The 24186-nt window shown below is 47.3% G+C and overlaps 1 protein-coding gene across 11 annotated transcripts in view; it reads left to right on the plus strand.

The window, feature by feature from the left end:
• The window catches only part of ADGRB1 (adhesion G protein-coupled receptor B1), a 258665-nt gene that overhangs the window by 118065 nt on the left and 116414 nt on the right, over window positions 1-24186 (plus strand). For 6 of the 11 annotated variants that reach the window (XM_080580824.1, XM_080580830.1, XM_080580832.1 and 3 more), the window contains 9 exons: window positions 1426-1533; window positions 6383-6547; window positions 8091-8254; window positions 11722-11896; window positions 13200-13364; window positions 17064-17165; window positions 18701-18807; window positions 19590-19784; window positions 20837-20905. In XM_080580824.1, coding sequence (XP_080436950.1) covers window positions 1426-1533; window positions 6383-6547; window positions 8091-8254; window positions 11722-11896; window positions 13200-13364; window positions 17064-17165; window positions 18701-18807; window positions 19590-19784; window positions 20837-20905 — 1250 coding nt within the window. Of the gene's footprint in view, window positions 1-1425; window positions 1534-6382; window positions 6548-8090; window positions 8256-11721; window positions 11897-13199; window positions 13365-17063; window positions 17166-18700; window positions 18808-19589; window positions 19785-20836; window positions 20906-24186 lie in introns of all 11 variants that reach the window. The other 5 variants (XM_080580828.1, XM_080580829.1, XM_080580833.1 and 2 more) reach the window with 2 other exon arrangements.

A 24186-nucleotide genomic window follows, 5' to 3' on the forward strand; every position in this document is an offset into this window, starting at 1 on the left:
GTTTCTTAGGCCCTGCTTTGAAGTGGCAGTAATGGGAATAACATAATTTCACAAACTAGATGTGTGTCTTCTGTGAACCAAGCTGCTGAATATAAAGTCTGGCTCCTGGCAGGAACTCTGAATCATTCCTCTCCCTCCTCTGCTTTCCCTTTTTGGAAGACAGCAAAGACTCCTGCCACCACGCTGAAGCTTCATTAACCTTTATTAATTTTCCCAGGGTTCCAGGATCAAATTCGTCACCATTTCATCTCCTTGCAGCTTGTATGTCTTGAAAAGGTGTCTAACTGTTTTACCTCCTTGGGAAAAAATAAAAAAGACCCTCTGTCTGGTACCTGCTGTTTGGAAACAAACTGGTTGCCAGATCACAGATTACTTGGATTCAGTTCTGCTCTCTGTTATTCTGTGTGACTCCAGTGGAGTCAGCTGAGCTCTCCTGATTTACAGCGGGCAGGTCTGGTGGGTGGAATTTGGTTGCTGTTCCTTGCTTGCTTGTCTGTTTACTAGGGAGGGCACGTGTCTGTGTAAATCAGGGTTGCCACATGCCCAAAATCTAGGAGAACATGAGTCAAATTTGAGTTTCCTCTTTAGCAAGGAATCCCACATGGGATGCAAATGCAAAGCTGGCAGCAGTGTGGGTTTGAAAGGAAGAAGGGTGTTTGCTGTTCGTCAGAAGTTCAGTGCCTTTACTCCACATGATTTATCTTCTGATTTCAACACTGTGGGCTTCAGTGGGAGACCTCCACTGGCAGCTGGGTGCTATAATCAGGGTCTTTGCTCTTTCACTTGAGTTGCAAAGGTGCCCAATGGAAGCTCTGTTGGTCTATAAGCCGCTGTGTTGGTCCCAGACCTTCATCTCTCCTTGTTGCTGGAGATAGGGTAGCATCAATGGAGAAGACATCCTTTTGAGCCATCCCTTTCCTTTTCACCTGCCCTCACCTGCCTGCTCTACTCAGCATGTTTCTGGATACTCTACTGAGCATTGCTAAGTAGATGTTGCTTGCAAGGCAGAGTTCCACTGAAAAATGCTGCCAATCATCACCATAGACCTCAAAGCACTGCCAGGGTTGGTGGGGTTCACTGTCAGCAGATCTGAAAAGGCTAAACACAAGTGCAACAAAGCGCACAGACACCCCAGCAATTAACCATAGTTAGTTAAACACCAGGCACAAGGGATCGTATTCTGCATGGTCCCAGGTGTCGCTGTGAAACAAGGGGTTGACCTGCCAGCCAGAACAAGTCTTGGAGGCTGGCTTGGTGCTACAGCCCCTGGGGACTGCTGGTGGCCAAGGGTGCCGGGGTTGGAAAGCAGGTGGTGGTGTCAACCAAACATTGGAGGTCGCTGTTGTTTATACGTGTAACCTTTGTAGTGAAAGATCTTGCAGAGTGAACCAAGGTGTATTTACATGACCCATTACCTTGCCATAGCCAATGGACGCTATAATTCCAGAAGCCAATCGCTGAGGTCCACAGATAACAGAAAGCGAGAGGACACTGACGAACTGCAGCACTACGGGTACCCTGCACCTCAAATAGGTAAGCTCTGACCTCCCACGACAGCCTCTGGAGCTGGCACCCTCCTGGTCCCTGCACCCCCCGGCTGGGCTGGGCTGCCTGCATTGACTCGCTTCGCTGTTCCAATGACCCACCTAACCCACGCTTTTCCTCCCAGGTTGGTGTGGTCTCACCCTGCAAGTCACACCCTGAGCAAACAGTCGCCGTCCAGTTCGTCCCCATCCCATTGCCCCAACAGGGGATTTGTGTTGCTGCCGTTAATTAAAGAAGGCAAAAAGGGTTAGACGCAAAGCTCTAACCAGACCATGCTTCTCACAGGCTGCTTCTCATCACCCTGCCTACTTCTAAGTTGCTGCTTTGTCTGAACTATCTAAACAGCTATAGTTCATTAAGCCAAAGCTGACCTTACTGCGATACAGCCTCTTTGCTGAAGTCCATGCCATACCTTCCCATCGACCATAGGTGTGTAGGGCATAACGGGGAGAGAGCAGGGCTGCTTTCCCCTGGCACCAAGTCTTTAGTGTTGTGCAAGGACTGATAGCTTCTGCAGCAGGACCTTCCGCCCTCCTGCAATCAAAGAGGAGTGAGATTTAATAACGTCGGAGTGTGTGATGTGGGAAGGTGAGAATGAACTGGACCTGGACATGGGCCAGCTCCAATCTGGAGATGTTTTGTGCTGGTGCTTCACTGCTGCCTTTCATGGCAGGAGCTCAAAGAACCGTGGCTCCTGGGCAATGCAAGATGTGCTGACCCTGGCTGCAGGTTAAAAATCATTGTGCAGTGGGCTTGCAAACAGTTTGTGCTCTCGAAAGGTTTCAGAGGGATGATTTGAGGAGCCAGGGCTGTAACATAAGGGAGAGGGGGTTATGTTCTGGTGTATATCAGATGTGCTCCATCCAACTCAGCAGGATGTTGCCACTGTGCAGCAGCAATATCAGGAAGCAGCACCATGGTGCAGAGGCTCTGGAGGTGATCAGGCACCAGCTGGGGTTGTGGGGATGGTCTGAATCTCCTTGCTACCCTGCACTGAGTCTGCTCCCTCTGGTGGTAGCAGCTCCGTGGCCTGCAGTAGCACTGGCTGCTGTCAAAAGTTTACAGGGAAGGGGGGGTGTTGGTACTGCTGCTACCTGGGGAATGGTCTAAATGGGGGGCGAAGGGCAGGAACTCCAAGGCAAGTCTTGGGATTTCCCTATTGTTCCTGCTCTGCCTGGTCTCAGGTTCTTCCCTGGTGCTTTGTTCCAGCTTGTAGCCTGGCCACCAGGTTTATAACTTGGCATTTCTTCCTGTCATGCAGCTGCACCTGGGCTTGGGGAACATCTCTGTTACATCCCTGCCATCATAGCCACTGCAGCAGCAAAGCTGACCTGGGCTGAGGGGTACCCCTGGGAGCAGCCTGGGCTGGGATGTCCACCTGGGAAGCAGTGGGCTGTCCTGCAATGAGCTTGCCACACTTCTGCCACTGTCCGGGGAACACCAACTGCAGCCAGGGTGGTCAAGAAGATCGGGATGGAGGAGCTGTAAACACCAGGCAGAGGATACAGCCCAGAGGGGGATGTAGGGGGAGTCTCGGGCTGGGGATACAAGCAAAACACAAGGCTTCCCTAGCAGTTAACACAGTTTGTCGAGTATAAGTGATTTCACATCCATGTAAGACCTGGCAAAACATGAAATATGAAGCCACAAGAGCGAGATCCAGCCCAGCAGGTCCCTGGCCCCATCCCGCCCATCCCAGCCCTCGCGCCGCTTCCAGGAAGGTTTTGCCAAGGGCAGGATGTGAACACGGAGGAGGCAGCACGTGGCGAGATGTCAGAGAGGCGGGACGTGCCAAAAATCAAGGGATCCTGGCGGAGGGATGACAGCTGTGTGCCGCTCAATTAATGCTGAGTGAGGAAGTGTCAGGAGGAGCTGCAGGCGCTGATGGGGACCCCGCAGCCAGCTGAGCTCTCCGTAAAGACAGATCAGTTCCTCACAGGGCTGGCCAGGTGCTGGAAAGGATCCTGGATGGCAGTGCTACAGCTCCATGGAGCAATGCCCAGCGTGTCTTCTTCTGCGACGCCATCTGGGCCCTCTCCAGCTGCAGGAGGGGTGCTGCAGGAGTGCAGAAAATCTTCTCATCCACAGTTTTGGTGGCGATCATTATTTCTGTTTCTCTTGGGAGGAGAATGGAGGGCTTTTCCTGGTGCCAAGACATTCTGAAAACCTCTCAGAACTGGGTCTGACATGGTTTGAAATGCAATTGCATCTCTTCAGGGCTTGAGGGGTCTGGACATAGTGTAGGTTTATATAAATCCATAGCAAACCCAAAGGAGTAACCAGCACTTGGAAAATAAACTACATTATGGATTGAAAATACCAGGATTGGTGCAATGTGGGAGATGATAATTGAGATTAGCCTCTATAAATACGTATTTGTGTGGTGAAAGGGGAAAGAAAAAATACAAAGAAGGGGAAGGTGGGAGACTAGGTCGAATTTGGGTCAGAGATGCCATTCACTCATCTAGTGACACTAACTCTTGTCTGGACACGGAGCTTATGAAACCAGAGCCAGGTCTGACTGGGGAGGTGGTGGGGTGACAAGCCATGAGTTACTGATGGAGGAAGCCACCACGTCTCTTCAGACTTCCTCTGTCCCACCTCTGACCTTGCAGAAAGACTTTTGAGCACAGACTGGCAGGCTTTAACAAGCAACAAAAGCCAGCCCTCTGCTGCTGAGGGACTTTACGTTGTGGGGTCCAGTAAAGGGGGGTTGCTGAAAGGCTGATGGAGGACGTTGGCTGGTTTTCCAAACACTGCAAAGACCTCGTGTCCATGCAGCATCCAAGTGGGCGAGGTAGCAGGGATGGTTGGACTTCGTGGGCCAAAGAGGGATCTTCTGGAGTCTGGGCCACTCTGGATGGCAGATGCTGAACCAAAATGCGATGGTACTAAAAGATAACGTGTTGGTGGTCAACTCAGAGTATCACAAGATTATCTGACAGGTTCCTTACTAGAAAGTTAATCAAATTACCATGAAAATGCAGATCTCTTTATACCAGGAGATCTATTATATGAGAAATTTGATATAAGAGCATTGCTTTCTTGAAGCCCAAGGCCTGAAAACACACAGTCTCCTACAGATTCTAGAGAAAGACCAAGGTTTGCAATGTTTCCCTGACTGGAACCAGTTGGGTAGATTAATGGAACAAAACGCAAAATGAAACAGTATTGAGCAACTTTGGCTTAATGAACACGGTTACATCCAGTGTCCCTCCCTTGCATGGGCAGCAAGGGAGGCAGGTGGTGCACAGATCAGAAAGGGAATGCAAGGTCCCTTTTTCTTTGTCCCTGATCTTGTTGGTAGGAAGCCATACTATGAAAGAAGGAGCTCACAAAAATCATTAGGACAACACAGACGAAGTAGAGAAAGCCTCATCCTTACCTTCCCCTCTTTCTGAGTCCAATGAGCAGACTGATGAGAGCCACAGATACTTGAATTCCTGTATAAAATTTAATTATGTGCAGACAACTCCCCATAAGACACTGGTGAATAAATACATCACCTCGGGGAAAAAGTCAAACATGCACAACTTTAGGGCAGGTGGGGTGGTTTTGGGCAGTTTGATAGTCTCTAACCCCTACAGATCCCATCAGTTCCTATATGGACACTCAGCTGTTTTTTAACCCTGCAAGCAGGACAAGATCTCAAGCTCTGGCAGCCCACTATCTGTGTGTCTTTCATGCTCCATGTTGCAGCTGGTCAGTCTAATACAGCATCAGGTGTCCAGCTGTCTTTGGGAATGGGGTGGTGGTGCTGGACACACGTCCAAGTGCTGGGTGCAGCTCAGGCTGTGCCATGAGCACGTACAGACCCTGAAGTCATGCTGCACCAAGTGCCATGGTCCTATGTCTTTCATCCGTGGTCTGCCAGATGCATCTGGTTATGATGTGACATGGTGTGGTCTGATGATCTTAAGAACTTGTTACTACAAGGACATGCCCCTCTTTAATGCATCCTCAAAGATGTCCTCTTGGTGTTTACCTGTGCCATATGCCCGTGTGCTATACATACCAAATGTTATGTTCGAAGTTTATCATGTGTAATTATTGGTAACCCATTAAAAATCTAAAAAACAAACAATGGAGACTTTAATTAAATGAAACAGAGCAAGCTTTTCTTTTCGTCTAGGGGAGAAAGGTATTTTCCCAAAGCTAGATTAGTGCCTATGAAAAAAAAAAAAAAGGAAAATTTGTCCTTTCACACATGTTATCCTACAACACATTCTCGTGACTTTTCTAGATGTTGTGACTTGGGAGACACTCTACTGGTTGGACCATATGGGTCCAGGGATATCAATGATTGAGGGAATATGTCTCAGTCCTTTCCACCCCCATCGTTTTTTCAGTGGGATGCTCTTACCTGTCTTCCCAATACTGCCCCAACTGGGAAGCACTTGGTATAGGTGTACAGGAACAGTCAGATGCTCAAAGCAGATCTTCTCCACAGGTGAAGGAGATAACAAGAGAAAGCTCTGTGGGATTGCTTCAGCTGATTTTATTTTGCTATTTTATCTGTTCCCCCTCTGCCAAGAGAAGACAGGGAAAGGAGCTGGATCCTTATGCCTGCTCTGTTTATGGACATACGTACCTTCCCTATCCAACCACTGTTTCTTCCTCAGTGTCATTCCCTTTGTGTGTGTGTGTTACAACACTAAGAAGCATCCCTCCCCCCAAAAAAACCCTTCTCACCAATCCCCTTGCCCCCTACACGTGGAACACTTTCCACAAATTCCCAGATTTTTAGCTGCTGGCAAAGTGCCACTTGCAAAGCACAGCCCCAGAGATCCAGGGACGAAGGATGCCCCGTCCTCACCTTCTGCTCCAACCCCAACAGGTGACCCCGCGGCGGAGGAGTGGTCCCCGTGGAGCGTGTGTTCGACCACCTGCGGGGAGGGCTGGCAGACCAGGACCAGGTTCTGCGTGTCGTCTTCCTACAGCACTCAGTGCAGCGGTCCTCTCCGGGAGCAGAGGCAGTGCAACAACTCTGCTGTGTGCCCAGGTGGGCTGAGCGCTCCATGCACCCATGGGCAGGAGGGGAAGGGAGGCTCAGGGAGTACTGACAACCCATGACATCTCCTTCATGATACCTTCTTAGAAGGAGATTTTTTTCCCCTTTCCCTTTTAACACTTCTAGTCTCAAAGAGAGACCCTTAATAGACCAAGCCCCATTAGATGGACACTTGTTCTGTATGTTACAGACAACTCCATGCTATTTAAATGCAATGAGCACAATATATCTGAAAGGCCTGTGCCCTTGGGGGGTGTTTCCAAGCATAAGGCAGACTGGGAAAAAGCAGTGACAGATGACACTTTCAGTTGCTAACACAAGGTACACCATTGCAAAGTCAGCATGAAAAACTCAACTGTCGGTATGTTCATGTATTGAGCCATCCCTCTCTTCTTTTATATCTCTTCTTCCAAAATTTTGATGATAAAGCACAATCTGGGAGCCTGGATATTATTTTGAAGAACTGTGCTGTTAAATCAAGTGTGTTATTCACAACTCCTGACCAGAGACATCATTATTCAACCCAATCTTACAAGGACAAAACCACAGAGCTGGTTCCCATGCTGAATTTTCTGCTCTAGTTATCTCTTATCATGCAAGGTGCCTGATGACAATCACAAAACATTAGGTTTAAACCTCCCTTTCTTGAGGCTGGTGGATCAGTTAACAACCAACAGAGGACTGTAAAAGTGACTGCATGACTGCATTTTTTTTTTCTGAAACATTAGAGATTTTGTGTTAGCTTCTCCAGATAAAGCTGGAAGGGTGAAGTCCTGAAGTCCCTTAAGAGAGATCAGTACATCCTTGTAACATTTGGCCTCCAGAGATTACAGTGACTAACCTTCCATAAATAAACTGGCCAGATTAGATTAGATTATCTTGGAGAAGATTATGTTAATATAGATTAGGAGGCTTTAGAAGTCTAATTCTTGGAGTTGTCGGTGATGGTCTGAGCAGTGTTGGAGCATTGCTGCACATCCCACTTCTATTCTGTTCCTCCAAGCCTCCTGAGCTTTGTCCCTGCAGTGTCACTGTATATGATAGAAATTATAAAATAGGCTACAGCTTTTCTGAGAGCTTGAAAATGCTGTAGCCTGTGAAGATTCAATGAGAAAAAATGTTGAGTGAGGGAAAAAATGGCGAGAAGTGAGAAAATGATGGCAATGCTGCTTTCCAAAGAGTGATTTTTCTGGTTTTTGTTGTTGTTCCTCTCTAGCTAATTGCATCTTTTCCTCCAAAAAAAATGCCCTTTCCCTTGGTTCAACAGTCTGAAAAATGTGTTGAATTAAAAACGCATTTCAATTTATTTCAAGTGGGATGGAAAGTAAAAGATACTCTTTGTCAATACCAAATCACAAAAAAATTACACCATGTTCCTCTTGCAGATTTCAGGCTGGTTTGTTCTTGGCCTTCCCACACTGGCTTCTCACAGGCTGCTCATTCTGGGAGGGGGGAGATGCTGTGCTCAGTTGGCTCACTCACTTCTCCAGACCTCCTTTGGAAAGGAAACTTACTTCTTCTGCTTTGGTTGCAGTGCACGGCACCTGGGACGAGTGGTCTCCGTGGAGCCTGTGCTCTTCCACTTGTGGGAGAGGGTACAGGGACCGGACCCGCACGTGCAAGCCCCCGCAGTTTGGTGGGAACCCCTGCGAGGGCCCGGAGAAGCAAACGAAGTTCTGCAACATCGCACTTTGCCCAGGTAAGGCAGTTAGAGATTCGAAGCCTTCCCTCCAGCAGGTCTCCTGGCCCCCAAAGATGCCCACAGGTGGGTCAATGAAAGCTCTGTAGCTGTCAGTCCCAGCTGAAGTATCACACGGATTGATCTGTTCCAAAAAAGATCGTCTATATGGAAAAGAGACATTGGAAGAGCAACCAAGAGGCACCTTCTGGGGATATTCAGCTGTTTTAGGTTTGGATTTGCCCTGTGTAGTAACTTACTAAGGACACATTACGTGGGATGGATCTGGACTGGCTCAGTTATCACTAACATTTCCACGAACATCTCACATTTCTCGTTTATTATCCCCAGTGGATGGTTTGAAACCGTGGTGCCCAGCTAGGCTTGATGTGCAGGATTAAGTGCTTTTCCTACTAGTTGCATGCCTGCCTGGATTTCATTGTCTGTTCAAGTTCTCTCTGTACTGGATCCTGCCTTGGGCAGCGAGATGAACTAAAAGACCCCTGAGAGCATTCCCTGATGTATTTTTCATACTTTTATGAACTTTTACCCGTCACCTAAATTTTACTTCCAAACGCCTCTCTCTGATTTTCTGTTTGAGACACCAGAAAGAAACCTCAAGATAAAATGGTTTCTGCTCACTGGAAACCCAATTGTGCTCCTGTGGTTTCCCTCCCCTGAACCAGAGAGGCCCTGGGTTTACCACAGAGCCTCCGTTAATTTAGCTCGGGGTTTCCTGGTGGACGCAATCAGAACACAAGGGAGCTCCCTAGCACGCCTCCCCTCTCCCAGAATAATGTCAACTGGCACTTTTCAGGTTTAATGAGAATCATTATGAGAAATTATGATGTCCCCGGAGGAGGAGAGGGACTGTGGGAGTGATGAGAACTTTGTGAAAACATTTGTGAGAAACCTCCTGGCATTTTCCACCCGGATTTCACCCCAAGTAACTATCCTTGGATTCCTGGCTGCCGTCCAGAAGGCTCTCCTCAGAATAAGGATATCCCAGGCATCAAATTGGCTCTGTCATAAAAAGACAAATTGAAGAAGTCAGACCTGGCATTGCTTGGGTAATAAAGCATATCCTGAGTTAATGTTGAGCCATAATTAATTTAAATGCAAATAAATATGTGGATACGCTGTCTCAAAAAAAACGGGGGGGGGGGAGGAAAGACAGGCAGCCCAACAGAAAAACTTCAGCTCTAATTAATACCATAAAGGCAATCAGTGGCTTTGCCGTGCCAAATGAGTGCAGCGCTGGGGGACTCATTGAAGCACAACAATGGGCGCTGCTCAGTGCTCGACACGCCAGACATCCGTATCGCTCCTTCCCGCCCCGCTCGGAGGATTTATTACTGCAGCCGATAAAAACGCTTTGCTCAGGGACAACAGAGCTTTTGTTCCTCCGGAGCAGCAGATATCGCCGGCTGAGTCCCAAGTTCTTCGGAGGAAAAGAAATAAGGGGGAAGACAATGGCAGTGTCTGCGCAGGCTGCACAAAGCAGGCTCCAAGGAACTTTGATGGACTCGTTGTGCAGTATGGTGACAGCAGTGAATGGTCTTTGATGGGTTTATGATGGAGATCCCCCAGCATCTTTCCCAAGAGACGTCCTTACGTCAGTGCACGTGGCTAGAGATACAACACGGCCATCTCGACTTCCCCATTTTAAAAATATTTTTACAATTACAGCCCAGGAATAAATGAGCTCTCATCTCAAAGGAAATGTCTTGCTTGCTCTCTCCCAGTGAATGAGCAATTTATGGATGTGGCTCTTATCCATTTTCCCATCTCCAAAAGCTCATAGTGGTGGTAGGATTCCAACCACCACCATCATGGTAGGATATGGAAAATAAAACTTTTTTTTTTTTTTTTTGGTGAAAGCAATATTTGCTTTGGGAATTGCAGTACCACCTTTCCAATATCGGTGACCACTGGTAATGGGCAAGCACTGTCAGTTCATGGCAATCAGCAGCACTTCCTCCAGTCAAAGGAACTCATTTACACCTGGTAGGACCTACTGTATGGGTTTTGGGATCACTTGCAGAGAGGAATCAACCACCAGCCACCACCTCTTGCATTTTCCCTCCTTGGGGCTGATAAGAGTTGACACAATAATTTGAATTAAGCAAGATGAAAGCATCGAGTTTGGATTGCTAAAAATGGGCACCTTTTGGAAGTACCTTTGTGCCTGATTTTCTGACCTTCTGAGTTCACGTGATACCGTCTGAGTTAACAGTTGCTCATTTGGATATTTTGACATTTTCTCACGTGCTTGAAGATAAAGAGCCACTCAACTGCAATGGGGATTATTTGGGGCCATGCAGAGCCTTGCAGATGACACAGGGGACTAGGCTGCATATATTTTTCTTGGTCTGATAAACAAAGTGAAAGAAAACGAGCTGCAATCTACAGCAATGTGATGCAAGCCAGAATTCAGACTTTCCTGTGATTCAGTTGTTTTTTTTTTTCTGAGTGAGAGCTAACAGCTAATGAGAGCTAAACAGAGCATGATGACCACTGCTAATGAGAAAAAGCACTCCAGGAATAGCAGACTGGGTGATAGATCTGATGATCAGGGACCAATTAGAGTGTGAGTGCCACACTTGGGAATGCCTCACACCGTACCACACTAATAGGATGTATTCATGTTTCTTTCCAAACCTGTCCCTATCATAACCTCTCTTTTTCCTCCTTTTCCTATTTAATTATCAGAGATGTTGCTGTGTGGAGATACATCAAGCCTGTCAGTGTTAATTCAGCTGTGACAGAAGGGCATTGACCACACACACGCACTCTGCTTGTGGTCTTCTGTTGGAGCACACCTTTGTTCTGAGAATTTCCTGGCTGGCAGAGTGAATTCCTTTCAATAACAGTGTGATTTGAGCTTGTGCTTGAAGGGCTTCCTCTGCAAAATAGAGCATTTGGGTACTTGAGGAACCAGACTCATGCACTGCTTTGGACTAGTCATGGTGAAAAACGGGTTCCCTCAAAAAGTAGATTGACCAAAATGGGAAATAGAACCATAAAACCATAGAACCATTAAGGTTGGAAAAGGCCTCCAAGATCATCTGGTCCAAATGTTCTGGTAACAGAGGGATTCCTTCAAAATTTTCAGTGAAAATATGATCCCCGCTCTCTATTTTAAGGTTATGTTGTCACTGGCAATATTAATAGTTTGGAGTTTTATATTGGAATATATAATATCAATAATGTCAACTTTTCTGGTGTTATGAACATAAAAATCATTGTGTTATGGTGCTTGCATCTTGGCAGGACATAACATACCAGCCAGAGGTTGCAGAGGGTCCCAAGACATTGCCATTGCCACTCTTGTTTGAGCTTTTTCTTGATGATCCTTTCCTTCTTACACTCTCTGTGAGTTCGTCCTCCCCTGCCTCAGTCCCTTGCAGGCACAGGCCAGAGACTTTTGTACGTGCCTCCTTCCAGAGGGAGCGATTTTCACATTCCGCTTTGTTTTCTCTCTTTGGGCCACTCAGTGGACGGCAACTGGAACGAGTGGTCGAGCTGGAGCTCTTGCTCAGCCTCCTGCTCCAACGGCACCCAGCAGCGGACGAGGGAGTGCAATGGGCCCTCCTACGGGGGAGCCGAATGCCAAGGGCACTGGGTGGAGACCAGGGACTGCTTCCTACGCCAATGCCCAGGTCAGTGGACAACGACTTTTCCTCCCTTTCTCGGGTCATCCTTCTCTGCAGTCCCAGGTAGGCTTTTATAACCGCCCCCCCCCTCCAGTTTACCCTGGGGAAATGTTGCATAGTTTTCACCAGCAATGCAGTAATAAGGAGGCTGTGGATCATACCTACAGACCATGCAACCCAAAATCTATAGCTGGCAAATGCTCCAGGAGACCCCAGACAGGTGAGTAATTATCCATAGAGAACATGTCTTTCTGACTAATTGGGTCAGCTGGTGTGAGAAATATTCTTGCCTGAAAACAAGGCTTAGATATCTAGAAGTCGTCAAGATTAATCAGGACCAATATTTCTTGCCATGCATTCCCTGGCACTTTTCCTGGCTCTCCTTGGGTGCTCCGTCCCCATTAGCCCATAAGATTGAGGAGTGGACACCTGAGATGTCACCAAATAGAGCAAGAGAGGTTGGTGCTGACCCTTTTCTTCGATAACTTCCTTCCACTGCTTGGAGAAGAAGAGAGGGATCTCTCCCACCCTCTAGCAAGGAATTATTTGACCTGAGGTGACCTGTTAACTCCTAATTAAAAACCAAATATGAATAAGAAGACTTAGGTTCTTCCTCTGGTTCTGTCACTGAGTTGTTTCTTGTCTGTGATGAAGCAGAGGAGAACATTTTCCTACCTTGCAGGCTTGTTGTGAGGGCTAATTAACATTTTTATAGTGCTTTGATAAAGGCCATTGTTAATGCAAAAGAAGTAGTATTTCCACTGAGTCTGTAAAGATGCTTGGAGAAGATACCAGGAAATGAGACAACACCTTAGCCTCTTGCAAAAGCTCTTTCCAAGGTACGTGAAACCGTAGTTTAATGGAAATGGCTGGAGCGGGGGTTATTTGATGTTTCTTTATGGTTTCTCACCTGGGGGGGGGGGGGGGTGGGCTCTGCTAGTCCCTTTGTGCCCCTGGGCCAGAGGTGTGACTCTCTGGTAAGATCTGTTTCCATGCACACATCGTGCATACAAACCAAATGCCAACTACGGACTTTGGCTGGTAGATGTGGCTGTCCAGCAGGTTGAACCTCTGCTGGTCCCGAGAGCATCTCATTCGTTAAAGGGCTGCCTCAATGGGTAAGAGGATGCACTGATTCTGTGTCTGTTGAGGGTCAGACAAATGATTCAAGACAGGAGACCTCCCTTCACACCAAGCCATGCTTTGCTCAACCTACCTTCCACTGCTCGCCTTGGGAAGTTGCCTCCTTCCATTGCAGATGATGTCAGGGAGGTTTCAGGCTGTTTCTCTCCTCTTTTCTTGTCTCCAGTGGATGGGAAGTGGCAAGCCTGGGGCGTGTGGGGCAGCTGCACCACCACGTGTGGAGGTGGGACCCAGCGACGTGACCGGGTGTGCTACGGGCCCTTCTTCGGTGGAGAGTCTTGCCAGGGCCCCAAGGAAGAGTACAAGCAGTGCAATGACAGGAGGTGTCCTGGTATGTACCCCAGACTCCTCACACCCTCCTTCACACCTGGGGGGATGGGAATTTTGGGAAAGGGTGCTGAGCCCCGTGTCAAGGAGCTGAATGCAACAAGGAGTTGTGATCGCTTTTGACCCTGCTCATTACCCAGGCACAAAATTCTTGCTGAAGCCAGTGTGACCATGCTGATTTCAGTGGATGTTTGATAAGTCCCACTGGTCTAGACTTCGTATTTTTCATTTTTTTTATTGCCATATAGTCATGAGAGTGAAAGAGACTTTCAGAGCAAAAATTGATATCAGACTTTTGAGCCCATGAAATATTTGAGTGTGGAGGATGATGCGGTGTTTCCCACCCTTTACCTAGCCTCTGGGAGACCCGCATGCCACTGGCAGTTTTTAAAAAAGACAGATGTGTACAGATCCATCAGAGCCTTGCTCAGTCTCATCCTTCTCCAGCTACAGCCATGGGAACAGCATCCAGTTGAGAGAAAGAGTGTAAAAGCCCTGATGGAGGAAAAGAGAGCTGTAGGGAAAAAAAAAAAAGGGGGGGGGGGGTTTAAATGAGAAAAATAATCAGAAGGAAAAACTTACTTTGGAATGCTTCTATCTGTCTTCCATGCAGTGTAAAACAACAGGCTGGCACACCATTCCTATTTTCTTTCTTAGTCTGGGTTGAAGTCCCTGCTGGTGAAACTGCTGGTGGGGAATCAATGGCCTGCGTGATGTCGGCAGGCAGACTGCATCGATCATAACGGGCCCTGATTTTTGACCGAGAGGGCAATTAATTGTCGGAGCCGCTCAGTGAGCAATGGTGGAGATTGTCATGGTGGTGTCCTGGCTGTCCTCATGACGAGAGGGTGTATCCCAAAAAAACCAGGCTGCAGCTCGGCTCGGAGGTAGCGGATTTGGTGCAGATACTTTTGGAGATGAATGTGTGATGGTCAGGACATCTGACCCCCGGAGCCTCATGCAAACTACTGAAGGCAGATGAAAGCCAAAGCACCTCAGGACAAAAGTTTCACCCAGTTTAGCCAGAAGATAACAGCACATTCACTCCTCGCAGCTCCGCTGTAATAAAAGACATCACCTCCCCTTACAAGCTGTGCCTCTCAATTAGCGGAGGCGGGTGAGAGTCTCTCCTAACTCAGCCGTAAAGCTCTCCTTTGCCACGGAAAGGCTTAGCACCAGGTCGTCTGGTGGTGTCTACAGAGCGATGCAGATTTAGTTCAGCTTCAGCGTGTGCCAGCTGGGGCCCTGGCAGAACAAGCCCAATCTTTTCTTCTGTGTCCGCAGGGGCCGATGCCTGCACGGTGCTCAAAAGGAAAAGGCGCTGAGCCCTGCTAGGGCTTGAAACCAGAAGGGTCTTGCTGCAGTTGTTAATTTGCAGGGGGAGGAAAAGGCGGGGAGCCGTCAGAGGCTAAAAATAACCTCGCTCGATTTGTTCTCGAGAAAGTATCAAATGCTGGCATGATTTGATTTGAACAGAAGAATTGAGCTTAATTGGGTTAGTTATTAAAATCTCCTGGTGCAAATAGGTTACTCTGGCAAAAGGGATGTTGTTATGAAGCAACATCAAGAAAACGAAAAAATAAAAAAAAATAAAAGGATTAAATGATTCTCTTCTGGCCTGGGAATTGCTCCTGCACTCACTAGCAAGAGCCAGACAGTCAGTGTACTTCTAAAAAGCATCTCTGATCCACAGCATCCCTCAGCGGCCCCCAGGGAGACTGCAGGGGTGCGAGCCAGGGCAGCTTTGAGAGGTCAGGGAAGGAGCAAGGGGAGGTCAGATGCGAGCTCCCTCTCTGCTTTTAGACATGCTGTTACACGCTGAAGGTGTTAGAAGCTTCCCACCCCATGTCCCAAACCCTCCTATGGACAACAGTTCCCAGTGGAGGGTATGTGACCATGGCCAAACCACTGGGCCAGGAGTTTTGTTTTCATCTCCCTGCCCTGCTACAGGCTCTGTAGGTGGACACATGCTAGTCACAACTGGGTGGCTTCATCTCACTGTCCTACAGCTCCTTGCCAACAGGTTGGAAATAAAACTGCCACTTTTCTGCCCATTTTCTGCCTTATCTACTGAAGTCATGAGCTGCTGGCACAGGGACTATTTCTGCGTATGTACCGAGCACAGCAGGGATCCCGCTTGCCCTCTGGGATTTTATTATAATAGTGATTACTCAAAAGGGAATTTTAAAACAGGAGGAAACATCTGTTTTCAAGCAGGGAGCATAACTTGTTCATTATCAGCATCTACTAGATGCACTAGGGAGGAATCTGTATTTGAAACGCAGCTGGGGCTGGAGACACACAGTCTTGGGGCTTGACTCCAGGAGCTGCGATACGTAGGCAGCTTGTTGGGTCCTCTCAGAGTTCTTCAAAGCAGCAGGACTTGTTTTGCCCATAATCTTGGGTTTGGGCCTTCCCCACAGCCAGTTTGGTGCTCTGGCTAGTTCCAAAGCATCTGCGGGGTATGGCCATCCCCAGGGATTTGCTCCTGGTACAGACCCTAAGTCATCACATCTACATGAACCTTGCCAAAGGAGACCTTCAGGGTTGCCCAGAAGATCCCTTGGGAGCAGCATGACAACTCCAGGCCCCCATCTATTGCTTTATGGCAAATGTACGTTTTCCCTGCAACTTTGGCACATCTCTACTGGCATCACTGGACCTTGGCATGGGCAGCGCTTTCCTACATGGGAAGGGAGCTCAGCGGGCAGCTGCCCAGCTCCACGGCTGGTTGCCCTTGGCTTTGAGTTTGGCTTTGGCTTTGCAGCTGCCACTCCTGGCCAGACACAGGCATGCTCTCAGCTTTCTCTTTACTGGTAGATTTAAATGCACAGTAAATAAATATGTTACTGAAAACCATTAAATATAATTTTCCCTTTCCCCATCCTCAGGAGTGATAAATAGCTTCAGCACCCTACTCATGGTTCCCTTCGTTTAATAGAACACCTCCTTCTGTGATGGATGCACTTTTGCAGGTCCCACAGACTCTGGAGCCAACTCACCTCTACTCGGAGAAGGATCCAAAAACCTTCTCTTTCCAAAGGGCTTTTTCTGTAATGCCTCTAAACATCTTTTGCATATTTCTGCAGTCCTCCTGGACTCTGCAGCAGTGTTTGGAAAGGAGCTGCTAATGCAAATTCAGCCTGTTGGTTCTTCTTCCTATGTCCTTGGATAAAATGGTAACAAAGTGCCTGAATGAAGCCCACCCAGGGAATATATCCACTTTTTTTTTTTTTTCCTACTTATTTTTTCCTTTGCTCCTACTGCAACTTATTTATGAAGAGCCTCTTTTTAGCCACATCCAACCCAAAACCTGTGTGGTGACCCTGAAGGATGGAAGGAATTGAGTTTGGAGCCTTGAGGGTCACCCCCGAAAGCTGGACATCTCACCTTGAAATGAGAGAAGAAAACTCTTTAGCAAAGGTTGGCAAGAGCAGCTTTTCTCCGAGGCAGGGCAGGCATGTAAGAGGACTTTCCTGGGTTGTTATGTATTAATGAGATGTATTAATGAGCTGATCCTCAGGCTGGTCAGAGTTTGCAGACAGGCAAAGCAAATCCCAGAGGGGTTAAAGTGGTTTTGCCATTTTTCACCCCACAAAGCTCTTCCCTCCAGGCCGTGCTCCTCTCTTTCCTCTTTCCATCCCCATTTCCACATCCCGCCTGAGGAGGAGGCTTTACCAACAGAGTTTTTCCTTCCTTGCAGAACCCCATGAGATCTGCGACGAGGAAAGCCTTGCCTCTGTGGTTTGGAAAGAGACGCCTGCGGGGGACGCCGCGGCTGTCCGGTGTCCTCGCAATGCCACCGGTAAGGATGTCTGCGTGCCTTGGCTGGGGAGATGGCCCACCTGCCATTCATCCTTCATCCTTTGCCTCTTAGATGAGGACAACCTGGATGTGGGAGGAGAGGATGAGCAATGGGCTAACTGCCCTTTGCTCGAGGCTAAGCAAACTCTCTCCAGGTTTTTGTGGTTCCTAACGATTTAACAGCAAACCCTTGATACATATTAGACACTCTGAGGTAGTTTCCCATCCAACCACTGCCTAATCCTGGGACAGCTTCACTATCAAGGGCTGCTGTGGTATGTCCACCCAATTGCTACAGATAGCTCTACAGAAGCAGGCTGGGCTTTACAAGTCCCCTAGTCTTGGGCGTCCCCACTGACCATAGCAGAAGCTGGTATCTAAAAGCAGAAAATCTGAAATGCATTGCAAACTCACACTTAGATGCTTTCCACTCCTGCTTAGGAACCACATCAACTCTCTCAGCTTATATTCAGGTGCTCTGGCCATGGTGGTGGGAAGCGATAGTGCCTGGGCATCCTGGAGTTATCTGTTGTGGCTGCAGCCACATGTTCCCCAGGGAGTGGAAAGCAGGGGAGAAGGCTCCAGGAGGTGTTCTGGTGGTGGAGACTGTCCTCTGATGGATGTTTCTGACTCCCAGGCAGGATCAGAAATGGGGCAGCAATATCCATAATGAGCGTAAAGATTTTATTCTGTTTGAGTGAGGTTGTTGGACACAGAAAACCCTGCACCTCTCTGATTCATGCACCCTGGGAGGGTTAGAGTCATTCCAAACACTAGCCCAGAGGAAGGTCCATATCCATAGGACACTGAACCATTTATCAGTAGCAATGGGATCATGGACCCAGCAAAGCCTGCTCCTCGGAGACTCTCCAGCGGCAGTGTAATTGCTTGGGCAAGACGATTCCTGTCCGCTGTCTCCTCGCCGATACGCCTGTTCCTCTGCATTGCGAACGCATGTGATTGCCACCGCACAGCCCACTGCAAGCTGACGCTGAGGAAAGTCCTGGGGGAGGACTGCGGGCAGCTTTCAGAGATTCTCAGCTGATGCAAAGATGGTGCTGTTGGATATTTTTGTTCGTTGAGACTGTGTAGGCAGCAGAAGGCATCGTGGCTGGTTTAGCTGCAAGTACCAGACCGTGCCGCCTGGGGAGGCTCGTGGGACTTTCAGAAGCACAAAGAAAGTGCCCCGATGGGCACATTAAACCTTCTTTTGTCTTGGCCAGCTGTGTCCCAGCTGTTAGGTTTTGTTTTCATTCGCTTCTCTTTTATTGGCCTGCCCCTCAATAGGAAAATGAAGAAGGAAATGCACATAATCTCTCCCAAAATGCACATAACCTCTCCCGAAATTCACATAACCTCTCCCAAAATACACATAACGTCTCCCAAAACACACATAACCTCTCCCACTCATTTCTCAAGCACTTGCAGATGCCCCTGCTGCCCTTTGTGCTACCAGAATTGACCAGTTCTCCGTGAAGGTGCTCAGCTTTTCATCCAACTACCCCAGCTCCCATGCTCTTTTCTTTCCTCTTCCAGGGCTGATCCTTCGAAGATGCACTTTAGATGAAGAAGGGATAGCTTACTGGGAGCCTCCAACCTATGTCAAGTGTGTTTCTATTGATTACAGGAACATACAGATGCTGGTAAGGCAGACAGACTTCAACACCTGATGAGTTTATGATCCCCCTAAATGTTCCTTACACTGCCAGAAGTACAAAGAAGGAGGAAAGCAACATTTCTACATGAAAAGGAGATGCCAGATCTGCCATGCTTTTGTCTTACTGCTTTTGTCTGCCTAGCTTGTGACACATGGGCTCTCCATGGACAAGGGATGATTCCCCACTGGGTATTTTAATATCCAGCCTGACATAATCCAGGTCCTACCAGGTCTTCCATATCACATTATCCATAAGAATGACTGTGATGGTAACACTTTTAAATAAGCCACTTATTTTTCATTAGTTTTACAATTATTACTGTCATGAATTCTCCTGTTTCTGCTGGTCTTCTGTGGCTTGCCTTAAAACGGCATTGACTTTATGAGAACTTTTCTTTTCAGGAAGAGGTTCAGTCTGTCCCAAAATAGTTCCAGACTGGTTATAAGAAAACAATGTTTTAGGGCAAATTTTTTCAGCTAGCTGGCCTTAGGTTAGCAGCAGAATAGTGTCTGTGTAGTAGAGTAGCCTCTTCTGAACATACACACAACCTTTTCTTTGTGGGCATACCGAAAAATTGACTTTTGCTCTTCTATCATTTTAAAAATATCACAGGCTTTCAGGTCAGCAGAGATTGTTAGATTCATCTAATCTGTGCTCTGAATTACAAGGAAGGTCACAAACCTTCCCCCAGCAATTCCTTCAGTGAGCTCATTAACTGGGCTTTGACTGTCACTAACGTGTTTGTCATGTTTCCCTCTGCTCCTCAGACCAGGGAACATCTTTCCAAAGCTCAGCGTGGGCTGATGGTAGACGGGCTGTCAGAAGTGATCCAAAACCTTGTGGAAATCTCCCAGGATGGGACCAGCTACAGTGGGGACTTGCTGTCCACCATTGATGTACTCAGGAACATGACAGAGATCTTCCGTAGGGCTTATCACAGCCCGACTTCTGGAGATGTGCAGGTGAGCTGAGTTGCATATCCTGGCTGGCAAGGCTGGGTTGCAGGCGTGTGTGCATGCACAGGGCTCAGGATTTGATTACCTCCTTGTGAGCTGATTCAATGCTGCTGAAAAGCCGGGATATTTTCCGCCTGAGCAAAGTGTCTCTGCATGTTAACAAACCCTCCCTTTGAGGTTGGTTCTCCCCAGCTTATAGAGGCAGAACTCAAAAACCAAAGTCACTCTGCACTATTTCAACTCGATAGCACTTACTGAGGAGTCTAATTGATATGAGAGCACTCTTTGGAAGGAAAATCAGCCTAATGACTATAGGTAAGATGATCCTGTGGTATTGGGTAGCTGGATATTGATGAGGAAAATGTCTCTGTGCTTCTCACCCTAGGATTTTACTTTCAGCATCTGCATGCAGAGTGGCTACAAGATATGCCCTTGGGATAGGTCATCACTACACAGCTTGAAACATTAAACTGATCCAACAGGATCTGGAAAGGGTGGTAAAGCTAGAGGGGAAAAAAAAATCAATGGTCCTGAAATATCTTGTCTCCTTCCTTCTTTTTTCGTGCTGCATGGTCAAACAAAGGTACTACCATGCATAGCACTCTCTTGATCCATCACTGCTTCTCTTTCCAAGCCACAGAGAAGAAATGACGATGATTCCCTATGCTGGAAAAAATTGAAATAGTAGGAAATGGGATGAGAAGTGATTTATACAAGGCAAGATCATCTGTTTTTAGTCAGTTTCTGGTAGACATCTGTTTAATCTGCTCTTAAAAATCTTCAGTAATAGAGACATTTTCCCAGTCCAGTGCCTTAGCAGGTATAGCAGTTAGAGTGAAGTCCTTGGGAAAAAAGCTTTTCTGCAACCTGCTTTGCTGATAACATCCCTGTGGGCAGAGGCCTGTGAAATGTCCCTGGAGCCTTTGGGAACAGGACCTTGGGAAGGCTCTTGGAGCACAGGTGATGCTCACATGTTCCTTCTGCTTCTCCATGTCCTTCCTCAAGTGGACCACATTTGGCTAACTACCCTTTTTTCTTCTTTTGTCTCCTTCCTCCAGAACTTCGTCCAGATCATCAGCAACCTTTTATCAGAGGAAAACCGAGAGAAATGGGAAGAAGCTCAGCTGGTATGAACCATCAGCACCTTCTGTGAAACAAGTCATGTCTTCAGCGTAGGCTTAAGCCATGACGAAGAGGATTTCTAAGGGTCTACGTGTCTTTTGTCCATGTTGCTTTGTGTGCAACATGAATCTGTTCCAGCCACAGACCACAAAATATCTCCATCCACCAGTGCCGTTCTCTTTCGATAACCCGTTATGATGAAAGACACAGCCTGGATGAGGTCAGCTAGGATCAGCTTCAGAGGTGACCACCTCTGAAGGAGTTACTCCCAGCCAGCTGATACACACAACTGGTCTTTTGGGTGAGCTCAGCGCCAGGCTGAGTTATATTTATGGAATAACTCAGGAAGCCACGGGATCTCAGCCCTAAGACAGAGCCTCTGCATGAGTAACAGAAAAAAAAATAACAATAATAAAGAAAAAATGGCGGTGAATAACAAATTTTGGATAGTTCTCACAGATAAAGCTGGGTTTGGAGTTGATCACACTCCTGGCTTGTTATAATTCTCATCTTCTCCGCTTGCCAAGATAAAGCAGTGGGATTACACGAGTCTGAGTTTCTGGCTACAAAGATGCAGGACAGGCAGGATTTTCCTAGTTCAGAGCTATGCTCTGCTCACGTGAGCTTCTGGTTCGGTTCAGCGTAAGATGAGCAAGGGTTCATTTATATTTTTTACTTTCTCTCATCTCAAGGACTGGGATCTTGCTGAATAATTCTGTAGCTATAACCTTGTATACCTGGGGGAGGAGGTGACATGGTTTGTTTTTCTATCCATGTCACACTTGCTCTTTGTCTCTTTTGCCCCATTTGCACTCTTTGTTTGTCCCTATTCCTTGTCCCTTTCCTATTCCCTTGACGAGCCCTTGGGCTTCTCAACGTCTTCATGTTGCTGCAGGTTTTGGGGATTCAGAGCAAAATGGTGCTGCCTTAGACCAGCATCAGCTCTGGTGAATGGGCCAGTGGTAATGCTCATTCCTTCCACGTCCATTCCTTGTTTTTGCACCTTGGAACAAAAACACCAGCTCACTTTGGTCACAGCCTAAAAAATAAACTGGGCAAGGTGGATAACTTAACCTTTGTGAGATCAGCCCTCTGGAAAGTACCCATAGGTGTGGATCAGAGCATGGCAGCCCCTTTCTAACTACCTTTCATTGCTGCAAAAGTCATCAGAGAGGTCTGGAAATACTAAACAAACAAGAAAAAAAAATCATTTGACTCTAAAAAGCTATATTCACCTCAACCAGGAAAGTCCTCTGGGAAGGAGTCTTCCCAGCAGGGGCACACTCATTGGTAGTCCAAAATGTGAGACAGGACCTGAATGCTCAGCTGTGCTACGGTTCCTTCAGCAACAAAACCTCCACCAGGAGCTGAGAAGCCTTGTGGATCTCTCCTTCTCTCCATTCTTCTGAGATCTGGTGTTTTCCCGCTGCATTTGGATGGCACGCTCTGGCTCCAGGAGCAATAAGGGACCGAATGCTCAATTTCAAGCCTCCAGGTGTGTGTACATATTTCAGAACAGTGCGGAGGAAACTGATGAGTTGTCATGACAACAGGGAAATCCTATTGATCCCTGTAAAAACAGCTGCAGCTTACTCCCTGTGGCAATTTGTTCCCATCGGCTTTCCCTGTATGATCTCTTTGCACCTATAGATGCTGCCAGCGTTACAGTAACCTGCACAAGGAGCAGGACCACGATGAAATCAGCATGAAGAAAATATTTACCTGGCATTTCTTTTAGTGGAAATGGTGATGACAGCCCAACTTTAAAGCCCTAAAGCCCGTGGCTTTAGGAAAGAAGCTGCTCTCAGAAATCTTCAGAAACTGGATGTCAAAGGGGTTTCAGCAGGCTCTGTCCTTCTCGCTTAAAGCTGATGGAGCAAGCTCAGTCTTCGTGTTTCACAAGGTTAAACAGCCTTTCTGAAATGACAGCTTTGGCTTACAATTTCATTAAAAATAAACCCAACTTCATTACCCTCTCACATTCCAGTGGCTGCAAACTCCTAGGCAGAGGTGTTGTTCAAGGGAACAAAAAAGTAATAATAAAAAATAAGTAATAAAAATAAATAAATAAATAAATAAATAAAATGAATCAGAAAAACCTTCAGATTGACAAGGCCTATCATTTTTTGGGAAGGTTGAGCTGGCCATATAATATGGTCTTATCATACGTGATAGAAACCTGATCGACAATGGCCAGTGTACTTGGGGTTACTTTGACTTTGTGATTTCAGTCCATAACAGAATATAAACATATCCTGCTAAAAATAGCTTCCTCAGTTGCTCCTCCTTATGTGCACACCTGCTGTACTGGCAGGACTGCTTGATCTGATCCTGATTGAGTTTTATTCTCACCAAGCTTCCTTTGGCTGGCCAGACAGAGGGACACACGTGGCCACCCCTGCGCTCCTTGCCCATCTCTCGCCAGCTCAGCCTTCCTTCTGCCTCCATCCCATCCTGCCTGTCCTCAGCTGCCCCTTCCAGTCTGATCAGCCACCTCGGGAGGTCTGAATTATGGTGAGGATCTGTGAGCACGGAAAGTGATGGAAAAGAGGAGATGTAAGGAGCTGAGCTGCTTTTCTTTGACCTCCCGTGGTGGTTGCTCAGCCCTGTAGGCAGTTGTGCCTTGAGGAAGGCATGCAGTCAGCACAGCTCATTGCAGGTGGATTATCTTTTATGAAATCAGCCACTGTATAACTAGTTATTGTTGAACAGCCTTATTTATGCCTGGCAAAGAAGAATTATTGCCAATGTCTTTAGCATGTGGGGAACACCAGGAAAGGAAAGAGAAAAGAGACAGAACTCTGACACAGCCTGGGCAAGAAGCAGCTTGGTTTCTGGAGAGTGAGATGCTGCCAACAGAACGGGAAAGCTTGAAAATGGACCACAGTGCTTTACTGCATAGAAAAAGTGATCTGGTGCCTGGAATTTGACATTAGGCCCTGGAAGTTCTTGTTAAGCACATTTTTGTTGGACTATTTTTGCTCCAAAGGCAGCCCTTTGCATTGCTGGGATATGGTCACCCTTCCTGTTAGTTTCTGAATCAGGTCAACAACTGGCTGACGTGTCAGAGATCTGGTTAGGTGAACCACAATTGAGGTACCAGGTGAGATTATGATGGACTGTATTAAATATACAAACAACCCCCCCATCACTTTTCTACCTTGCCTGCTCATTGGAAGGCATGAATTTAAGGCTGCAGCTGCCTCTGATGTTGGATTTAACCAAAGTTGATCATAACTATGGGGTTGCTTTTCTCCAAAAGGCTTTTCTTCCAGGGCTGTCATGT

Source organism: Anser brachyrhynchus (assembly GCF_964034855.1).
Source record: "Anser brachyrhynchus genome assembly, chromosome: 2".
In the NCBI taxonomy this organism is placed as follows: domain Eukaryota; kingdom Metazoa; phylum Chordata; class Aves; order Anseriformes; family Anatidae; genus Anser; species Anser brachyrhynchus.